The sequence below is a fragment of the Medicago truncatula genome, chromosome 2 (assembly GCF_003473485.1).
Source record: "Medicago truncatula cultivar Jemalong A17 chromosome 2, MtrunA17r5.0-ANR, whole genome shotgun sequence".
Taxonomy (NCBI): Eukaryota; Viridiplantae; Streptophyta; class Magnoliopsida; order Fabales; family Fabaceae; genus Medicago; species Medicago truncatula.
This window is the reverse complement of record NC_053043.1, coordinates 36,757,845-36,773,353: the sequence shown is the minus strand read 5'-3', so window position 1 is coordinate 36,773,353 and position 15,509 is coordinate 36,757,845. Positions and strand designations below refer to the sequence as shown.

At 31.4% G+C, this 15,509-nt stretch overlaps 1 protein-coding gene across 3 annotated transcripts; it reads left to right on the top strand.

Moving 5' to 3' along the window:
- The first annotated feature begins 3,017 nt into the window (after positions 1 to 3,017).
- Positions 3,018 to 5,800, top strand: LOC25487159 (uncharacterized). Of its 3 annotated transcripts, none has more exons than XR_003009665.1 (6): positions 3,018 to 3,326; positions 3,844 to 3,913; positions 4,001 to 4,077; positions 4,158 to 4,898; positions 5,325 to 5,371; positions 5,504 to 5,800. XR_003009665.1 is itself a non-coding variant. In XM_024777585.1 (6 exons), exons 1-4 carry the CDS (start codon positions 3,131 to 3,133, stop codon positions 4,896 to 4,898), a joined length of 1,092 nt encoding a protein of 363 aa, XP_024633353.1. In that variant the 5' UTR covers positions 3,018 to 3,130; the 3' UTR covers positions 5,325 to 5,371; positions 5,504 to 5,800. The 3 variants fall into 3 exon arrangements, 2 of the variants coding, with proteins under 2 accessions (XP_024633353.1, XP_024633351.1); XM_024777585.1 differs by having other exon boundaries at positions 3,836 to 3,913; XM_024777583.1 differs by having other exon boundaries at positions 3,836 to 3,913; positions 3,995 to 4,077.
- The last annotated feature ends 9,709 nt before the right edge of the window (positions 5,801 to 15,509 follow it).

The window sequence follows — 15,509 nt, the reverse complement described above, 5'->3', positions numbered from 1 at the left end:
AATCCAACGATTCAAATTTATAGAAGTTAAGAAATTCGTCCTAGCAATCTTGTTCATCCCAAACCCATAAATTCATCCAAAAATTCATCTCAAACCGATATATTCATCGCTAACAACACTTTGTGATTTAAAACAAAGTGAAAAAGTCAGAAAAATTCATCCCAAATATAATCAGAAATTAATCAGTTAGGATCTAAAACAATAAATAAATAAATAAATAAACTGGAATAAATGTGTTGTTGAAATGGAGAATAAGACAAAAACAACAAGAAATATGATTTACGACGTGAACTCTCCTTTTTTTCGATCCTAACTCAGCCAGATGGGTGGCTCCTCCGATAAGGGAAAAACGTGGCGCATCTTAGTTTGTTATTCCAATAATTCTTAGTTTGTTATTCCAATAATTCTTAGTTTGTTGCTTAAATCCAAATCTCCGTAGACTAGTAGCCAGAAGGGTGGCACTCAATATGAATAAGGGTGGCACTCAATATGAATAGCATGTTAGTTTGTTATTTTAATGGTGGTATGAAATGGAAGATAATTTTTATTTTTATTTTTTATTTTTTATTGTTATGGTGACTTTAGAGTTTGTTATTGTAATGGTTTGATTTTGATTATGGTTACATAAACCTTCAACTTTGAGGGAAAAAAAAAAAATGGAGAAGAAGGAAGAGAAAGTCAAATAGGAGAAACGATGGTGTGAAAGGTAACATAATAAGATAAGTGAGGTGCTTAATCTAATAGTTTAAACAATCTAATAAAATTAATCTACGGTGCAACATATTGAATAGGTATACGGTATATATCATGTAACAATCAGCACACATGACATGTGGCACATTATTATTGAATGTAGAGTAACTTCATCGAAAAAGTCAATTAAAGAACTTCACCGTAGAATTTTCCTTTTAATAATATACCATTTCTAAACTAGTTCTACCAACCATGAACCATCCAATTTTTCATTTTTGTTTTTTTTAATATAGGTCTTATAAAAAGAAATAGGAGTTTTTATAATTTTAATTGGATTCTAGATTTTATTTTCAAAAATTTGTCCGACGAATATGAACAAGCTCTAGATTTTATTTTGAATATATATCATTTCGTCGAATAATTTATCGAGGAAAAATATATATTATCCCCCTATGATAATTCCGACGAAATATATATTTTTCACCGGTAAGTTATCCGACGAAATGATATATATTATTTCAATATATATATATATATTCATAATAAAATCTAAATTTTGATCATATTCGTCTGGTAATTTTTCAAAATAAAATCTAGAGTTTGTTCATATTCGTCGGACAAATTTTTCAAAATAAAATCTAGAATCCAATTAAAATTATAAAATCTCCTATATTTATTTTTTAATAAGACTTATATTAAAAAAACAAAAATGAAAAATTGTATGGTTCATGGTTGGTGAAACTGGTTTTAGAAATGGTATATATATTATTGGATGCAAAAATTAGCAATAATTCTACACTGGCTTAGTGGCAACACATGATTGCTTTGTCCCATACGCGCCTGATTTGACTCCTGCTGGGAGCAAAACTAATTTTTTTTTTCCTCAAACGACTGCCATTGACACGTGTCAAAATCTGCCATTCCCGCGATTTCATTTGGCGGTAATAGCCCACTACGGGTGCGGTTATGGCATAAATCCATAAATGGTTTTGGAGTACAACTCACAGAAACCATTTCCACAGCAAAATAATTTTGGCATAATTTTATGCAGGGTGCTGGAAACCATTAAGTACATCTAATGGTTTTTGGAAATACTTATGCAGGGTGCTGGAAAACATTAAGTACATCTAATGGTTTTGGAGTACAACTCACATAAACCATTTCTGGATTTATGCAGGGTGCATAAGGATTTTTTTATGCACCATAACCGCGCCCGCCCACCACAGGACACAAAAAAATTTAAATGTGAAAGTGGATCATTTATGTCATTAATTCTCATAGGAGGTCAAAAGTGGAATTGTTCTGGGAAACTGGATCAGAAAAAAAAAAATCGCACAATAAGTTTTAGATAAGGACTCAGCTCAAGTGGTTATTTCCTATGAAGTTCTGATAAGTGGCATAGATGCGGATATTGTACGTTATGATATGGTTACGCGAAATTTTAGATATGATACGGGTAAGATACGTTAACAAAACTTTATATGAAAACATATATACATGCAAAAATCCTTGAAAAAAATAACCATTTATTACTCTTCGTTACTATAATCCTAAACGTCACAACTTACAAAAAATAATATATCTAAAAAAATAAAAAATAAAAAGTGGAGTTTTCGTCATATATTAGGATATCAACAAATACATCAATAAAAAAAAAGTTTATTTCATGTTGATTGATTGATTGAATCTCTCTCTCTCTCTCTCTCTCTCTCTCGCTCTCTCTCTCTTTACCTTCATCCACCAAAAACATAATACTTAATTTGAATCATATACATCTCGATTGAATTTTTATAACACAGTCTCACTTTTTTACCCTTCAATTTCTCAAGGATACTTAACTGTGAAGTATCTTATAAGTATATGTGTGTATCTATCGGATATCCTATAAGTAATCGCTAAAATATATTTTTGAAATTAAAATAATTAATTTTGATACTCCGAGGGTACATAAATTTCGAGGGGGAATCTACAAGTTTTTTTTTGACAGGGGGTCTACCAAAAGTCCTCCAAATGGTAGGGGGGTAAAAGCCTATTAACCCAAATATAAAATATATGACTTTTTTTAGATTTTTAAAATCTACTAAGTTACACCCTCCGTCCCAATGCATATGTTTTATCTTTGATATCTTCAATTCTCTACTAAAAAAAATTATAAAAATTTAATATTTTAAAAATATTCATCGAGACGAATCCAACAACATCTCACATGATATCTTTGTAAATTAGTAGAAAAATATTGTCAAAGTATGTCAAGTCAATAATGTATTGTCAGGTCATTTATTAATGGACGGAGGGAGTATTGTTATTTATGAATGTATTTTGCCTTTGTATTTGGTCTAACAAACAGCTAGACTCCATAGCCCTTCTTCCTAGAGTCAGTTGATTTGATAGCTGCAGCAGCAACTGACTGATTTGATCTTCAAATTCATTTCAACAGATGGGAGATATTAAAAGCTATCATTTATGTCTGGATCCCTCTCTTTTGTTCCGCTCTCACTCACTTTCTCTCGCTACCCACCGGCCACGCACCACCAGTCACCACCTCCAAAGCACTGCTCGAGCACCCACCGCCGCGCCACCCAACAGCCGTTCCACACCACCGCTGGGAGATAGTGTAGCCAACAGAGCTGAAGGTTTATCTCTCTCTCCCTCTCTCTTTTGCTTTCGGTTTATCTCTCTCTCTAATTCTCCGTCGTTGGCCGCTGAAGCTCTGCCGTTGGCGGCCATCATTCCCCAACTTCACACTAACACGAACATGTCACTCAGGTTTGCTATTGGGTATGGGTAGCTCAGTCTCTCTCTAGCTCTATGTGTTCCGATCTCTGCCTAGGTTTTTTTTGTGGTTTGCTATTGGGGTTTTATTTTATTTTGCTTCAGATCTTTGCCCCTGCACATACTCATATAGCAACTAGGCAAGTGAAAGATTTTTAATAGCATAATGTCATTAGGTAAGTGAAAGATTTTTAATAGCCTTTTCCCGGCATAATTAAACTTGGCTTTTTCACATGAATGTGCGAAACTGCACATGGAATTCAATTTGCAAATGTATGTGCGTTTCTGGGCAAAGTTCCATTTCAAATTTCACTGATGCATCTACTGTATGTAAACTTAGCTTTTTTTAACTTATATTTCTGTTGGTTAGAGATGCAGGAGGAGAACGTGGATCAAAGTAGTTGTACTCTTTCCTTAAGTTCCACCCTTACTCAGTGTACAAGTTTAGGTTGGAAAATTGATTTAATTTCTCATATTGTTTTTTATTGTTGTTGCAAGTTGTCTAATTTTCATTTATATGTCTCTTAAGGAACAGATACAGTGCAGCATAAAAAAAGAACCCGCGATAGTGACTGTGAGAGTGACTGTGACAGCCGTTTTTATTCTCCCACCGTATGTAATTTCAAGCTTGTATGTAATTTGGCAATAGGTATTTCACTAATTTAATCTACGTTTTGTTTTCTTCTTTGCAGAATATGCGGCAGCAGAATGAAGAACAACTTTTTAATGAGCTGTTCAAAGTTAGACGTGGACATCCTACATATGGCAAATACCGAAATTGGTGTGATATTGCCTTATGGGAGGAAATTGTGAAAGAATTGAGAAAGCATGATCCACGTAACAATCCCACGATAAGCGATTTGTTGACAGTTGTTATCAAATATTATAAGGAGTATAAAGATGACCCTGACTTGTTGCAGCGGTCGAGTCAATCTTTCAGGATGAATATTCGTCAAGTGTTTGACCCCATTCCTGACATATATGGCTGTCTAACATATGATGTCATTGAAAGAGTGCACTGTATAGTTAGGCCGCAAAGCAGTCTGAGTGGTGAAGCCATAGAGTACCAAAATAATGTCCATGCGTTGGAATTCTTTAAGAACAAGGCGGGAAGGATACTTCCCTCCACATCAGATAGAGGGGGAATTAGAGAGTATAAGAAGGAGAGGGGTTATGGGGGGCTTCTAGCACTGCAATATGGCGAAGATTTGACTGCTCTAGAAATTGATGATGAAACGAAGGTTTGGTTTCTCACACATTTTAATTCAGACTCTGCTGAATATGAATCTATGGCAAATTTCCCTCGTGAATCAAGACTCAATTGTCTTGTGAAACTTCTTCAACAATATCTTACACAAACAGAAAGTTCTAGCCACCAGTCCTCCAGTGCTAAGTCTTCTAGAAGAAGAAAAGAACCAAGGATCAATTCCTAGGTACACATTTCCTTTGCAAAATCTATTTTTTGACTTTTTCAAAATCTATTTTGACCCCTGGATTTCTTTAACATTAAGCATTACAAAGAAGTGGCTATAACAAGAGAAACTACTTCATACCCTACAATTTCACCATGTTTTTAAGGCTACTGGATCAACATGATAATTGAATGATGGAATGCTTTATTATCAGTAACGATTATTCTACTTTATACTAATACAGATTGTGTTAGTGTATGTATCTTTCTCAGAATATAAATGTTAATATTAATATGCTTTTGGCTATCAAATCATCTAATGATCTGAAAATCAACTTTAAAATGTCTTCAATTACTAATCTTTTACAAAGTCTAAACTTAAGCAGAATTGTATGCGTGTTATTGGTATTATGTGGTGATATATTTACTAGAAACTTGTTGTTAGCAGCTGTATGGTAAGTTCATGTGGACGAGCTGGACAGGCAAATCAATATGGTAAGTTCATGTGTTTCTGTTTTGACGTCTACTAGGAGATTAAGTTATTGATTTGTCATTATTTTGTCTGGCTTACAAATGGATTCTGTGAACTCACACTTGATGTAAATGTTGTTGTGTCGGTGATGGTAGATGAATGTGGGAATCAGTGGGAATGTTCTTCGCTGTTTGGCAGGCGCCCATTTCTTCATTTTATTATTGGTGGTGGTTTCAATAGATTGGTGATGGCAAGAAGGCTTTGTGAAGGTTCTCACGTGATGGTTGGTGCACCTGTGGCATTATGTTTTTAATTTGCTGTTGTAATTAATTTCGGTTTGGATATTATATTCCAGCCATGACTTGACTTTGGCAATACATTTAGGAGTAATGGTGACTGGAACACCAATAACCTTAGACTTGATAAAGGAATGAGATTTCTTTCTTTTGATAGATGCATTCTTCCAGAATTCTTTTACAAGTAGCGGATAGATGGGTCCCTTTAGAGAACTAAGATATTCTTTCCATCCTTGCTCTTCTATAATGTGGCGGATTTTTCTAAAATTTTGATGAGGCCATGGTTTATGTATGATGGATGAGTTAGGAAGGAACAAGTAGTGAGGGTTTGAAAGGAGAATTGGGACTTTTCATAATTTTGTTGTGTCCCAGTACCTTGAAATAAAAATAATAACTCGCTTCAACATTTTTTTCATTAATGGTAAAATTGAAACAATATTATGGGAGCTTCTACGATACATCTCACAAATATTTAATTATCCCATCTCAACATTGCATAGTTTTAGAAGAAGGGTAGAATCCAAATTGTGGAAAGAAATTATGGGGTTGTAGAAACTATAGAAATTCGAGTGACAAAGGATATGCACCATGTAGACCATATAGTGATTTCTTGAATAAAATCAAGAACTTATTTCTCCATAAAAATATATTCCACCAAAATCCGCACCACAGAAACACAAAATCGAATACATGAGTAATATACAATAAAATCTATAAAAACCGACAGTAACTTCTACTGGTAGAGAAGAAGTGAAAATAATGCTGAAAGCTAAACAGACAGTTTTGAAGGTAATTTCTACTGGTGGAAAAAAAGTGAAAAACGTTACCCCTTCAATTTTGAGTGATGTTTTTAAATTCCATAGAACACATTGGGTTAACCACATCAAGGAGTTGAATTTAAGAACTTGTTTATATTTTTTTTTTTAAATATATTTAATATTATTACATTTGGTTGTTACAATCTGGTTTCAAAAAAAAAAAATCTGAAAAACTATATTAAAAATATATAATATAGTTTACAACGTTTGTACGAAAAATGTTTATAATAAAACTTATTATAATGTCTTTAATTTTTTCGTTCTTAAATTATTCTTCATACCATACATTTTTTTTACACATCTTTTAATATCTTCAATATCAAAATTTTTACTACTTAAATTAACTTTCAATAATTAACAAAAACAATCATTATTTGTAACAAATAAAAAAAAGTATGAGAAATTAAAAGGAAAATAAAAGAGAAGGTAAAGAGAGAAAAATAAAAAATAAAATTAAAAGAAAAAACTTAGATGCATTTGGAAGCATGGAAACAAACAATTATATATAATGTTAAAAAAAAGAAAAGAAAAAAGGCCTGGGGCGAGGGGGATTCGAACCCCAGACCTCAATTACATTAAACCAGTGTCTTAACCACTGGGGCGCAATGCCAATATGTTTAGCTTACGCTTTCAAATATATATAGCATGAACCAAACAAACCCTAACACACCACACCGTTCTCACTCTCTCGCTCTCTCACACCGCTCACTCTCTCGTCTCTCTCGCATGCAGCTCTCACTCACCGGCACCGCATCTCTCTCTCTCTATCTCTCTCTCTCTCTCTGTTTTGTTAAGTTGTCACTGCAGATGCACTTTTTCTAAATCTATATTTATTCGGGCTAAACGGGCCGGCCCGTTTTGACAGCTCTACGTGTAATTAGGCTTGTTTGTATGTGTAAATAAAAATACATACAAACAAGCTCTTAAATTCAACACCTTGAGGTTACAATGAATACCAAAACCATAAGTATGGTTTAATGGTTTTGATAGTGTTCTATGTAAAACCATACTTATGGTGTAATGGTTTTAGATGAATTTATTATTGGTATATGATTCTAACAGTTATTTTAGGCCCAAGAATGTTGAATTTAATTAAAATTTGATCAAAATTAAGGGTTTTAATTAAAACCATTAGACAATTATTGGTATATGGTTCTAATGGTTTTGTAAATAAAAACAAAGGTGATAAGAATGTTCAATTTAATTAAAATTTATAAGAATGTTCAAATGTGAAACCAAAGTATTTGAAATCATTACTAAAACCATAAGTATGGCTTAATGGTTTTGACAGTCTTCAATGTGAAACCAAAATAATTGTCTAATGGTTTTTTAATAATGATTAAGATGTTATACACTGAAATTATAGACTGAAACCATAAGTATGGCTTAATGGTTTTGACAGTCTTCAATGTGAAACCAACACTCTTGTGGTGCGAATGGTTTACGTTGTCGTCAATTGGTTTGACAGCATACTTAAGTATACACTTCTCTAAAATGAATATTATAGGGACCAATTTCAATATGAAATGATTTTACAAGGATTAAAACAAAATACCAAGGACCAAAACCAAATATTCTATTTTTGCACATTACATAAACGAAGCACACAGGCATAACTTTTGCCAATATACAAACAGATTTGAGCAAATTACAATTGTTTAGATGAATTGATTATCGTGTGATTCCCACGAATTGATTGTCGTGCCAAGTAGCATTTTTCTTATTTTAAATACTACTACTAATTTCATTCGTAAAAAAGCTTCAGCCAACCTGAACACAATAAAAAATTTGATTTGTGAAAATTATTTTCTAAAACAATGAAAAATAGTAATAAATTAAAATTTGAAAATAAACCCAGGTTCTTCCGCCGGAACGACCATGGATGGTATAGATCATTTACTGTTTTGACATAGAAAAAGGGAATGAGGAAATCTTGCTCTGGTGGAGTGCATTGGAAAGAGTTGGCTCAGTGCGATAACCCATACTCGATATAACCCTCACTGTGGATTGAATAACCCCTACTGTGTGATAAACCCGATATAACCCATAACCCCTACTCGACAACTAAAGGAACCGTACGGTCCTTTGTGTTTTTAAAATTCTAAACACTTAGTTATTTTATAAAAAATAATTAAAAACTTGATTTTATATAAAACTTAGTCATAAATAGAGTTTCCGCCAACCTGAACACAATAAAAAATTTGATTTGTGAAAATTATTTTCTAAAACAATGAAAAATAGTAATAAATTAAAATTTGAAAATAAACCCTTGTTCCCCCGCCAGAAGGAGGGTCCCAAAAAAGGCTCACATGAACCCCCGTTCCCCCGGGGGACAGAGAGACCCATAAATTATTTTTAAAATTCTAAACACTTAGTTATTTTATAAAAAATAATTAAAAACTTAATTTTATATAAAAATTAGTCATAAATAGAGTTTCAGCCAACCTGAACACAATAAAAAATTTGATTTGTGAAAATTATTTTCTAAAACAATGAAAAATAGTAATAAATTAAAATTTGAAAATAAACCCTTGTTCCCCCGCCAGAAGGAGGGTCCCAAAAAAGGCTTACATGAACCCCCGTTCCCCCGGGGGACAGAGAGACCCAGAAATTATTTTTAAAATTCTAAACACTTAGTTATTTTATAAAAAATAATTAAAAACTTAATTTTATATAAAACTTAGTCATAAATAGAGTTTCAGCCAACCTGAACACAATAAAAAATTTGATTTGTGAAAATTATTTTCTAAAACAATGAAAAATAGTAATAAATTAAAATTTGAAAATAAACCCTCGTTCCCCCGCGGGAAAGAGGGTCCCAAAAGAGGCTCCCATGAACCCCCACTCCCCCGGGGGACCCGGAGACCCAGTAATTATTTTTAAAATTCTAAACATTTAGTTATTTTATAAAAAATAATTAAAAACTTGATTTTATATAAAAAATAACTAAGTGTTTAGAATTTTAAAAATAATTTCTGGGTCTACGCTCTTTCCGGCGGGGGAACCTGGGTTTTTTTTCAAATTTTAATTTATTACTATTTTTCATTGTTTTAGAAAATAATTTTCACAAATCAAATTTTTTATTATGTTCAGATTGGCTGAAACTCTATTTATGACTAAGTTTTGTATAAAATCAAGTTTTTAATTTTAAAAACACAGGACCGTACGGTTCCGTAAATAATTTTATTAGTTTCCTTAATTATAATAAAAAAATCACATTTTAACTATATGGTTAATCACATTTTAACTATATGGTTCGTATTTGTCTATATCAATTGAGCTAAACTAGATAATAGTTCTCCTCTCTTCATTTTTTTTAATTAGAGATCAAGGTCATAAATTTAAACAATCTAACCTAATTTCGTTATGTTTTAGTGTAGTTATGATTTCGAATTCATCGTTTCCCCTTTTTTCCAAGCAAACACTTCCTCCTTCTTAATGTTCCTAACCGAAATCCACAAACTAAAACCTCCATCAAACATGGGGAAGAAAAAGGTAGGAGATCTATGTCAACCCACTCAATTTCATGCACGTTCATCAACTCCTCAATGGTGATCCTAAGAGTAAGGTTAAAAAATTCTTCTAGTATGCTAATGTGGAAATTGATTTGATGACAACTTGATGATAGTGGAGAGTAATGAGAAAAATACTCCTTTTTTACAATGATTCGTGGTTGTAGAGTGGTCCTTTGTGCGAGAGAGTGAGAGAGTGAGAACGGTGTGGTGTGTTAGGGTTTGTTTGGTTCATGCTATATATATTTGAAAGCGTAAACTAAACGAATTGGCATTGCGCCCCAGTGGTTAAGACACTGGTTTAATGTAATTGAGGTCTGGGGTTCGAATCCCCCTTGCCACAGGCCTTTTTCTTTTCTTTTTTTTTTAACATTATATATAATTGTTTGTTTCCATGCTTCCAAATGCATCTAAGTTTTTTCTTTTAATTTTATTTTTTATTTTTCTCTCTTTACCTTCTCTTTTAATTTCTCATACTTTTTTTTATTTGTTACAAATAATGATTGTTTTTGTTAATTATTGAAAGTTAATTTAAGTAGTAAAATTTTTGATACACGAGTATCTGCGGAGTATCGGTATATGAAACTAATTAATCGCTTTTTTTTTTACAACAATACATCCTATGTATTCATCTGAATCATCTCAGACGTAAAAAAAAATGGTTCCGTAAAAAGCAACCTTAGCCTTCTAACTTTGAGTTTAATCGCTCAATCTCCCTTGTATCGCCCTTGTTATCCTTTCGAGCGCCTTTGTCCATTAAAGTTGTGTTTAATGAATGATGGATGATTGAAATATTTGAGTTTAATGAAGTTGTGTATGTCTGTCTGATGAATGATGGAATACAAATTTGATAAAAAAAATTTTTTTTATCAAGGATTACTTATTTTGTATACTCAAAGTTCTATGTTGATCAAATATGAACAAAGAATGAAATACATATTTAATTAAGTGGAACATGATATAAAGTTTCGTTAAAGCTCTTTGTTTATCAATTTTATATGTTTCATGATGAACAATATAGTCATATATGTGATAAAAACTTACCTTTTACTTTTTTAAAAAATAAAAATATGGGTCTAGACGATGAAATTTTGGATTTTGAGGGGCGGAGTCCCGTAAGAAGTCCCTTCTATGAGAGTCTTGATCTTTGATTTTTTTTCTGATTTTCTGAGGAAGTTTCGGAGCAATCCGATCAAGTTGCCCAAAAATCAGATTTTTGACTAAGAACAGCTAACAATGACCAAAAACAGAAAGATGAGAGTTAGGAAGATTAATATTGTCCATAAAATGACTATCTATGTGTTAACACCAAAAATGTTTAGAATTTATGTTGATACAATTTGGAATATATAATCAGAACTGTTTTTCTTTTGAAAAATGGTGTTTAAGGGTGTTCGGATTATATAATCCAAAAAAATCAACGAACGCGTCCTATTTTTAAAATTTTTCGAATTATAAAATGTGAATTGGTGAAAACCTCATTTTTTCACTCTAAAACAAACAAAAAACTCAGTTCGGATTTTAAAATCTGAAAATCACAGGGGTATTTTTGAAAAAATCAGAGGATACGTGACAATGACATAGGATGAAACAAGTAATAGTCAAATCTATAATATATAATATATAACAATATATAAAAAGGATGCCATTTTTTAAGTTGAATTTTATATTTCAATTTTACCTTTCATCTAAACTATTTTCTTTATTATTTCTTCTTTTTTGTATGATATTATTTAAATTCTAAATTAAATTAAATTGCAATCTAATTAAAACAAGAACGACACAACTACAATAAGAATTGAAATTAGGCTTAATTGCGTTGTTGCCTCTTATAGTTTTCTAATTGTGCAATTTGAGCCCCCTAGTTTTTTTTTTTTTTTTTTGAGTATGATGTTTTGGTTGTGTTTTTTATTTAGCATGGTGTTGCGTAAGAGCAAATACAAGTTCGCATACTCTTTTCTTGTTTTTGTTTTTGTTTTTTTTTTAAATATCCATGCTGACAAACACATGAGCATGACACATCAATAAAATTAGCCACATCAACACAAAATTGTGTGGGGGACTACAAAATCAAAAGGAGGGTAAACATAAAAGAGAGTAGCACAAAAAAACTAAGACTAAAATCACACAATTGAAAAACGGATTTGAATTCTCTCCATTGAGAATTTTCTCATGTTTTCTCAAGTGAAATCTCAACCATTAAATAAGAGAGAGAAAATAATTATAAAGAAAAATTGATAGCGGATTTTAGTGATGGATATTAAAAATGGAGAAAACCTGAAAAAAATTTCAATGGAGAGAATCCAAGTCCTTCAAAAACTATTGTTAAAGGCACAGTTAAGCCTTTAAATTATTAACTAAAATCCATTTAAACTTCATAAAAATTAGAACAATACTTCTTTCAAAAAACAAAATTAGAACAATACCACTATAATTAAATATAAAAAATCGACCTATAAACACGCAAGTGTATATCTTTCTAACATTAATTAAAATTAAAAATATGTTTGGCATTATGATAATCATACAAACCATGATCCTTGTGAGTTTAGCTCAGTTGGTATAGACAATGCATAAAATATGCAAGATTTAGGGTTCGAACCTCGGCCACCACAAAAAAAATCATACAAACCATGATTCTTTTGCATAAATCAAAAAGTGAAGTTTTTGAAAAATCATTGTGATTCTTACGATACACAGTAACACATACCAAGTTAAAATGGATATCTTTAATCATCTTCTAGTAGGAGAGTACTACTCTTCTCCCATTTGTTTTTTTTCATTCTCGTCAAAATAGATTAGCGTAAGTTAATTCATACATGTGTATTCTCAACATTAAGCAAATATTATTTTTTTTGGTAAGAATGAGCAAAAATATATAAGAGAAAACAATATTCTTCTAGTACACAACAATCATTTATCAAAGTCCTTATCAGAGATGCATTATTTTTCACAAGATGATGAGCTCCGTCCCCACGCCACGCTCATCATGTGAGAAGAGCAGTACTCTTCTAGTACACAACAATCATCATGCTTTTTTCTTTCCTTTTAGCAGAAAGTAACAAACTTTCAAATTTTCAATAATTTTTAGGAAAATGGTAAACTAACTTTTTTATTTCTTTTAGTAAAAAAGTAACAAACATTCAAACTTTCAATATTTTTTTAGGAAAATGGTAAACCAAATAAGCGATGATATTTAAACTATGTGTGTTCATGGTACAATTTAGTTCGATTTTGAGGTTAAAAGTCATCTGAATCACAAGATAAAAAAACATGCGGTTTGTTTTGATTATGTTGACTTTTAAAATAAAATTCAAACCAAACCAAACCAATGCGATTTGGGTTAGATCGGTTGATGCGGTTTTTTTTCGAGACAATAGTACTTTTTTTATTTCCAACATTAAAATCGAGTTAAAAAGTTATAACATAACATATTTCCAACAATGTTTTAGACAATATTTTAAATTTCATCCAACATTACAATTTTATTTTCACAAAACAATATAAACAAAATAAAAAACGTGAACAAATTGTAATTCTATCATGTAAGAAATGTAAAACACTAAGATTTTACTCCCTCCGGTCCTATTTATAAGAAACATTTGACTTTTTTGATTCATTGCACAAAATATGTATTTAGTCTATATTCTAGACAAGATAAATTAATTACTCAATGAATGTAAAAAGTCAAATGTTTCTTATAAATAGGACCGGAGGTAGTATCATTCTATAAAAATTCAAGTAGTACATAAATATATTTTTGAAATAAAAGGTAAAGAAAAAACTTAACATGAGAGAAAAAATATAAATTTTTAAAAGTTTATATAAGAATTTGTTTATGTGACATAGGTTCAATTATCATTTTTCTTATGTTGCGGTTTGGTTCTGTTGGTAAAGTAAAAACCGCAAACTGAACCAAACATGCAGTTGAGTAAAAAAGTGATCCGAATACATCTAAATCAAATGAGGTTTTTTGCAGTTTCAGTTTGGGGTGGTTCGGTTTGCGATTTTTCTATTGAAGTTCGGTTTTGAACACCCCTAATTTAAACATCATAATCACTTTTTATTTTATTTTATAAAAATATGTGTATTCAATGCATTAAAATTAAAACATTTGATATTTTTTTTTTTAAAATTTCTCCATTTAGAATTTTTAAGCGTGTTTCTAGAACTTTAGTTTTTTGGCTTTTGATTTATGGTCATACTTTCAAGTTTCAATAATGAAATCATCTTCTACCGTAAAAAACTAAAATAAAATTCAAATTCACTTTTTGCATTGGTAAAAAAATTCATCTTTTACTTTTTATGACCTCTTCACTTTATCCTTTTCACCATCTCTTACACTAAATTTTGTGTCCAAATTCGTGTTTTGAAAGATCGTATGCCATCCTTGCATGTAAAAGGGGAGGATCAAGTTTTAGAGACTGAGGAGGTAGACGATCTTCATTCTTTATTAGTCGATATTGTGTCTTTATATAAATTACATTCTAGTATCCAATGACAAAAATCAAGATTAAATTGATGGAAGTAGGGTGATGTGAATTATGAATTCTACCATGGAGTGATGTCTTTTCGGAGAAGGTCAAATGTCATTATTTCTATTAATGTAAATGGTGTTCAGGTAGAGGGTGTGGAAGGGGTAAGAAGTGCAGTTTTCTAGCATTTTAAAAATCATTTTAAAATAGTTGGGTAATTTGAGAGAAAATTGAGATTTGTGTGTGTTGTGTTTAAAAATGATGTATAATGAGATTCTGTCTGGGCTAATAACAACACGTAGCATGAGTTAAGTCACGTAGCACAACTTAAGTCACGCTGCGTGACTTAAGTTGCGTTCCTCATATAACTAGCGCAACTTAAGTTACGCTACACATATTAACATGCGCAGGGACATTTTAGACATTTACTTTAGAAATGAGTGATATTGTTTGAATAATGAGCAGAATTCCAGATATATTTCTCCCTAAGAATGAGTAAATAAATGAGAGAAGAACAATATTCTTCTAGTACACAAGAATCATCTATCAAAGTCCTTTTTAGAGATGCATTATTTTTCACAAGATGACGAGCTCCGTCCCTACCTTACGGCCACGCTCATCATGTGGGAAGAGCAGTACTCTTCTAGTACACAACAATCATCATGCTTTTTTCTTTCCTTTTGGCAGAAAGTAACAAACTTTCAAATTTTCAATATTTTTTAGGAAAATGGTAAACTAACTTTTTTCTTTCTTTTAGTAAAAAAATTAACAAACATTCAAACTTTCAATATTTTTTTAGGAAAATGGTAAACCAAATAAGCGATGATATTTAAACTATGTGCTTTCACGATACAATTTGGTTCAGTTTTGAGGTTAAAAGTCATCTGGGTCACAAAATAAAAAAGCATGCAGTTTGGTTTGATTCGGTTGGCTTTTAAAATAAAATTTGAACCAAACCAAACCAAACCAATGCGGTTTGTGTTAGATCGGTTGGTGCGATTTTTTCAAGACAATAGTACTTTTTTTTTTGGTTTCCAACATTAAAACTGAGTTAAAAAGT